The sequence below is a fragment of the Squalius cephalus genome (genome assembly GCF_949319135.1).
Source record: "Squalius cephalus genome assembly, chromosome: 15".
NCBI classification, from domain to species: Eukaryota; Metazoa; Chordata; class Actinopteri; order Cypriniformes; family Leuciscidae; genus Squalius; species Squalius cephalus.
In genome coordinates, this window is record NC_137136.1 from 18236389 (window position 1) to 18244085 (window position 7697).

At 37.1% G+C, this 7697-nt stretch overlaps 1 protein-coding gene across 1 annotated transcript; it reads left to right on the plus strand.

Moving 5' to 3' along the window:
- Positions 1–1430: 1430 nt before the first annotated feature.
- On the plus strand, positions 1431–6261 carry LOC307172686 (uncharacterized protein; the record flags this gene model as incomplete). The annotated part of the gene is made up of 7 exons (XM_079895236.1): positions 1431–1437; positions 1478–1570; positions 1648–1968; positions 2900–2962; positions 3038–3226; positions 3652–3699; positions 3792–6261. 7 exons carry the CDS (start codon positions 1431–1433, stop codon positions 3839–3841), a joined length of 771 nt encoding a protein of 256 aa, XP_079751362.1. The 3' UTR covers positions 3842–6261.
- Between the last annotated feature and the right edge of the window lie 1436 nt (positions 6262–7697).

Here is a 7697-nt window from a genome sequence, read left to right on the forward strand (position 1 = left end):
CCATGTTACTTAATGTTAAAACCTCTTCTGGAGATTTCTCTGCAGTTGGTTTACATTGTTAAAAAAAATAAAAAAATAAATGCTGACTATCCATTCATGCCATTCTACAGGCAAGCATATACCATAAGCTATTATCCCCCAAAATGCAGATTCGTCATGTGACAACTTCTTTCGCAAATGAGATTGGGGGAGGCATTAGGAATTTTGATTTTGATATGATTTATTAATTTATTTACAAAATAACAATTTAAAATGTATTAAAATTGCTTAATTATTTAATTAATTATTTAATTATTTATAATTACTTAATTATTAAATTAAAATTATTAATTAATTATTTGCATATTTACCCCCCCCCCCCCCCCCCCCCCCCCCCCAACAAGCTACACCCATGATCTGGACTCTTACTTCCGCATTAAATGAGTAACTGAAAATAGCTTTGCGAAAGTGAAGTGATGTGGCCTTTGCTCATATAGAGTTCAGCTGTCCTGCAGTGAGCATCTGTGTATGATGGGGAGTTTTCAGCCTTCATATTTCCAACTTCTATATCTTCTAATAGCAGCTTTATTAGAATGCAAAGGTAAGTGCCATTATATGAAATCAAATTCCTTTAACCAACATACAAACTAGGTATACGCAAAATATCAATGCACTTTGGGTGTGTAAACATGGCGGTATGACATGCATATGATCAGTGTCAAGTCAAGTGTGTTTTATAGCACTTTTCACAGTGGACACTGTTTCAAAAGCAACTTTATAGAAAAATACGGCAGTATTAGTAATAATTTAGAAATTGCTGTTAAAATATTTAAATTTGTTTAAATATATGTAACCTTATCCTATTTGAAAGCAAGAAGAAAAGCATCTATTTCATAATGTGATTTAACCCCCACTTTCAATTCTTTTTCTTCAATGAAAGGTTAGTTTTTTGAAAAAAATTTTTAATGAAAGATCAAAAGGATAAACAATGCAGATTTATTTTTACAGCCATATTTGATCATATTTACCAGGGGTGCCAATAATTCTGACCACATACACTGACATTCAAAAGAATAATTTCAGAAAATACTGACAGTAGTTCATCGGGTTGTAAATTTTCTTTCTCATTTCGTAAAATGTATTAATACATTTAGAGGCAGAACCACTTGGTAAAAAGTAAATGCTGTTTATTTCTGTAAATGCTGTGGTTTCCATGTCTCGGCTCTCAGTATGTCTTGTTTTGTTCTTTATTTCCTTTCAGTGGTGACACAGAGACCCTGCGAGCAGGTCCATCAGTTAAACATAAACTATGTTCAGGGTGACAATATGTCTATTTCTTGCCTAACCACAACCCACCCGCTGGAGTCTCTGACAGTGAATCTACGCAGAACCGACCCGGTTCAACACATCCTAAAGTATTCAGACAACTCTCCAGCATTAGAGCATTGGAGATGGTCTGTGAGAAATGATGCTGGAAAAGTTACACTTTACCTGAAAGACATCAGTTTTTCCGATAAAGGACATTATGAATGTCAAGTCTACAAAGATCGGGACTGCCTTAATGTAACTCTTTTTAACCTGAGGGTCAAAGGTGAGAATGGTAATTTCTGAAACAAGCAAATAATCCCCAGGAAACCTGTTGTAATAAATATGTTTCTCTGGTTTCAGAGTGTAAAACTTTGGATTCTGTCCATGCGACTCCAGACTCTTCAGTGTTGCTGCCATGCTCTGAACATCCTCCACAATACAGAACTGATCAAGTAACTTGGAAAATCTTTCATGGTCATCAATTAACAGAAATAGACCAATATCGCCCTCCACACAAGCCCTCAAACAGCACAGAGAGAGACCCGAAGCCTCTGTATGAGAGAGCGAGAATACTAGGGAATGGATCTCTGCTTATAAGAGTAGCAGTAAACTCTGATGGATCATGGTATCGGTGCAGAGTGAGTGAAAAAACCTGCTATGAGGTGAAGCTGGTCGTGAAAGGTGTGTTTTCAATGCAATATTTCTAACCCTTTGACAGACATTGATTACATTAAAAGATTTTCATTTAAGTTGTGCTATTAGATGTGAGTTGGGTTTTGGGTTAGTCAAAAATATTTTGTATTGATAATGGCAATAAATAGGTTTGTAAAATACTGTGTATAATTATTCTGAGGTTTAGATTAAAATTAAGTCATGTTGTGGTGATTATTGTCAGGGTTCTGTCACCTCTGTTCTAGTTTTTTCCTGAAACTGTTGACAGGATCCTGACACCCCGTCTATCTTTCATGTCTGTGTGAGCACACAACTCTGTTTGGTTACTTGTGCCATGTGCTCTTCTATCTTGTAACCCCTTGTTAGTTTGTTGTTCATCTCCCTCATTATTACCTTTCCTATTTAATCTCCCTGTCCTCTGTCATGTGGCTGTGTGTTTTAAAACTATGTTTAGTGTTTTGTTTTCCAGTCTTGTTTATTTGGTTTCTGTCGGTCAGGGGGGAGAAAAAAGAGTTACCCTTTTTTTGTCTGCTGTGGCCTGCGTTTCTTTTCCCCAATGGAGTGGTTTTTGTTCCTGTGTGTGTGTGTGTGTGTGTGTGTGTGTGTGTGTGTGTGTGTGTGTGTGTGTGTGTGTGTGTGTGTGCGTGTGTGCGTGCGTGCGTGCCTGCGTGCGTGTGTTTTAAAAAAAGAACAAAAGCCTTACTCTGCATCTGAATCCGCACCATTTCTCTGTATCTGCACCTGATTACAGCATGAGTTCAGTGTCTCTTTGGTAATATACTGTAATGATTGTGAATGTGTGCATTTTTAAACAAGCTTGTGCAAAGTTAATGTTTTATATTAGCTGGAAAATGTGGCTTAACATTTGTATTATTGTCTAAATATTCTAAAATGTGATACTTTTCATACTGTAGAAATAATTTTTGTACTTTGATTATAGGTGAAGAGAAGTTTTATTCAACTGCAACACTGGAAACACTTTCCACAACACTGTTAGCCACAAGTAAGACAAACACATATGTGTGTGATAAAAAATAACCTAATCAAACTGACTGATTTAAGTTGATCTTTTCTCTAGTGATCACAGATGTGTCCACCTCAGCTTACAGTCCTGTTGTCCAGACTGAAGGCAACATTGATGCGAGTTCAGAAGTGACAACAAATCTGTTAGCAGTAGTGATGGTCACAATAGTGTCTCTGTGTGTCCTCATATCACCGATTGTCTGTGTGATTCTTTATTTCAAAAAACGCAATATCAACAGCCAAAGTAAGTCCACAACTGGGGTCTTGAAAAGTTTAACACTGTTGAATTGTTCTTTAACAGCATGTCATACTAGCTTATTGGAAAGAAGAGATCCTAAACATACAGTACTGTGGTCCAATCCAATCAGAAACCTAGATCTGCTACACTGAACTTACATTTGTTTATTTTGCTGCTATTTTATTTCAAATGAGTGAATTCAGTTGATGTTCTTATTGCAATTGTAAGATTTGCTGTTACTGTCAGAAAGGGAAAGCAACCAATGTAAATGTATTTAGGATTTTAATGTTCTTCTGAGTGTGTTGAAATTAATTTTGGTGATGAGAGCCCTCATGTTGAAAAGAAAGACTTTATTGTAACTTGTATGCCAAATCATGATGATACAGTTGAAGTTGATCACATGGTAAAGTACCTACTTTTGTATCTTGTAGTTGAATTGGACTGCTGGTCTTCCGTATCTTATTCTGAAATTTCAGGAGGTAAGTGATATTTATGGTAAGTCCTTACAAAATATATACAACAAATGTACTTGAGTGTTAAAAGTGTTTTAACAAAAGTCTTTCTCTTGCAGGGTTTGATGCCCCATTCAATTCTTTGTTGAATTTAACACATGAATCATGACCTTGCAACTATTGCAACACATGATGACTGACATAATTTTGTAAACCAAAACCAAAAAACCTAAATGTAGCTTGCACTGCCATATTTTTGTATATTTTTCAAACGTTTATTATTTCACTTCATAACATGGCCACACATATACAGTGGGGAGAACAAGTATTTGATACACTGCCGATTTGGCAGGTTTTCCTACTTACAAAGCATGTAGAGGTCTGTAATTTTTATCATAGGTACACTTCAACTGTGAGAGACAAAAATCCAGAAAATCACATTGAATGATTTTTAAATAATTAATTTGCATTTTATTGCATGACATAAGTATTTGATCACCTACCAACCAGTAAGAATTCTGGCTCTCACAGACCTGTTAGTTTTTCTTTAAGAAGCCCTCCTGTTCTCCACTCATTACCTGTATTAACTGCACCTGTTTGAACTCGTTACCTGTATAAAAGACACCTGTCCACACACTCAATCAAACAGACTCCAACCTCTCCACAATGGCCAAGACCAGAGAGCTGTGTAAGGACATCAGGGATAAAATTGTAGACCTGCACAAGGCTGGGATGGGCTACAGGACAATAGGCAAGCAGCTTGGTGAGAAGGCAACAACTGTTGGCGCAATTTTTTAAAAATGGAAGAAGTTAAAGATGACGGTCAGTCTCCCTCGGTCGGGGGCACCATGCAAGATCTCACTTCGTGGGGCATCAATGATCATGAGGAAGGTGAGGGATCAGCCCAGAACTACACGGCAGGACCTGGTCAATGACCTGAAGAGAGCTGGGACCACAGTCTCAGAGAAAAACATTAGTAACACACTACACCGTCATGGATTAAAATCCTGCAGCGCACTTAAGGTTCCCCTGCTCAAGCCAGCGCATGTCCAGGCCCGTCTGAAGTTTGCCAATGACCATCTGGATGATCCAGAGGAGGAATGGGAGAAGGTCATGTGGTCTGATGAGACAAAAATAGAGCTTTTTGGTCTAAACTCCACTCACCGTGTTTGGAGGAAGAAGAAGGATGAGTACAACCCCAAGAACACCATCCCAACCGTGAAGCATGGAGGTGGAAACATCATTCTTTGGGGATGCTTTTCTGCAAAGGGGACAGGACCGTATTGAGGGGAGGATGGATGGGGCCATGTATCGCGAGATCTTGGCCTACAACCTCCTTCCCTCAGTAAGAGCATTGAAGATGGGTCGTGGCTGGGACTTCCAGCATGACAATGACCCGAAACACACAGCCAAGGCAACTAAGGAGTGGCTCCGTAAGAAGCATCTCCAGGTCCTGGAGTGACTTTGGAGTGGTCCTGGTCCTATGATAAAAAATTACAGACTTCTACATGCTTTTTAAGTAGAAAACCTGCAAAATCGGCAGTGTATCAAATACTTGTTCTCCCCACTGTAAATGGAGTATGCACACATCTGCAAATATGCACATGATTCAAAGAATACATTTACTTTTTTTTTGGCCAAATTAATTTTTTCAATTCACCAACAGCTGGTGTAAACAAACAGAAGCTTCTGCATGCAAAGCAGATGAGATGTGTGATGATTTAAATGAATTACTGTGTTTTAATGTGCTTTTTTTCTGGTGTAATTTTTTTTTAAGTCTTTGAGAAAGTCTTCATTTTAGTATCACAAATTATATTACAGGGGTAGAGTCAGTTATACACAAATGTTTTGGGTAATACTCTCAGTGTAATGTTTTATAATATGATTTCATATAACTGATTTTTTTAAATATACTTTATCAATTATAAATGCTTTTTTTATTCTATGATGTTTTTTGAGGTCTACTTATAATGTTAGCAAGAATTTTTCATTAAAAACATTTTTTATTTAGAACATCATCTAATTTAGAACTAGGCTATTGTCTATTGTTTTTTGACCCTCTTTTGAAACACTCTTTTGATCACATTTTGATAGGGGTGCCGCTTTCAAGACTTGGGAGTAAACACCCACTGCTATGATTGGGTAATGGTTTTGCATATTAAAATAATAATATACATCCCATTACAAATGTGGAAATATTTTGAAAAAATCTGATGTTGAAAAATGGCAACCGGTGAAATTCAGCCATGTGGTACTTGGAGTTACCACAGAGGACAAAGGATAACTTGCGGTATTTTGTGACAATTGATGAGTGAATGTACCGTTGTTTGTAGTACTGTCATTCTTATATTCATCTTTAATAATTTTCAGTAAAGTGAGTACATATTAAATGATCTGTAACAGATAAGGCAATAGTGACACTATTACTGTCTGATCCAATATAGTCAGCACAGCATCTTTTATCTTCAGTATCTCTGAAAAGCGTGCGTTGAACTGTGTCTTGTTTAAAAATTAATCTTAAGTAAAATTAAGTGAACAAACAAACAGTGTCTTACTGACGTGATCTGGAACTTCGTTAAAAAAAGTTTTAACAAATAAAACAATTTAAATACAACAATTGTCAGTGAAATTTATATCCATAGACTGTTAAAATAATTTGCTGCATTTACACCCAATACACCAAACTGTTTTTATTGCAATAAACAATTTAACAGACTTCTACTTAGAGAATTGTTTTCAATCATGACTGAAGTTACTTGTAGTATTATTTCTACTGTTATATTCAATTCAACTTTATTGTCATTGGGCAAAGTATAAAGCCAATGAAATACATTTAATTTCTAACAAAAATCAAAAAGAAATAGCAGTCGTTTCCAAATAAGTGCAAGAAATATGTCAGAATATACATGTGCATACATACATATAAACACACACACACATAAACTGCTGTTTGGTGAGTCCATGTCTAGGACGAGTTCATGTTAATGCTTATGTTTATGCTTAAGTCTACGTTTATGGTTACTTTTCAGGTCGAGTCATGTTACAAGTTTAGTTTTCCACGTCTATATTTGTATCTGTTTTCACATCAATAAATTGCACTAGGGTTCATCAAGCTGACCTTCAGTGGACTCTACTTACAGAAAGCTAGACAGTCTACTATGAACCCAGCAGTTTGTCTCCTGTGTTTACGCCTGGAAACTACGTGGAGGAGTTTTGTGGATTGTGTCATGTGGTTTTAATGAGGAGCCGGATTAGAGGAGCACCTGGCTTATCTAATGCCCATTCAAACCCCTCACTGGACTCTGGCCCAGTATATTAACTTTGCACTCTAGTTGAGTGGTTCTTCATTTACTGTGGGAATTTTTTATGAGGGGCCCTGCAATCCCACAGTACCTGCCACACCAGAGACTCTTTATGTCATGCCTGCCACACCAGAGCCTGCTCACGTCATGCCTGCCAAGCCAGAGCCTGTTCACGTCAAGTCAAGTCAAGTATATTTGTATAGCGCTTTTCACAATACAGATTGTATCAAAGCAGCTTCACAGTATTAAATTAAAATAATACAACAAGGTTTGTTTCTAGTGAAATTTATTGATTAATAAAAATAAATTAAATATTCCCAAAATATCCCCAACTGAGCAAGCCAAAGGCAACAGTGGCAAGGAACCGAAAAAACTCCATCAAGTGACCTAATGGTGAGCTGAAATTCCATCAGGTGACCTAAAGGAGAAAAAAAAAACCTTGGGAGAACCCAGGCTCAGTCGGGGGCCAGTTCTCCTCTGGCGTTTATGAACTAGAGGCCGGATTGTAGTTTGAACTGTAAGATTAAGAATATTATATGAATGCCTGGCTGAAGAGATGCGTCTTTAATCTAGTTTTAAACTGGGAGAGTGAGTCTGAGCAAAAAACAGTATCAGGAAGGCTATTCCAGAGTTTTGGAGCTAAATGTGAAAATGCTCTCCCTCCTTTGGTGGATCTGGATATCCTAGGTATGACCAAAAGCCTCGAATTTAGTGATCTTAAAG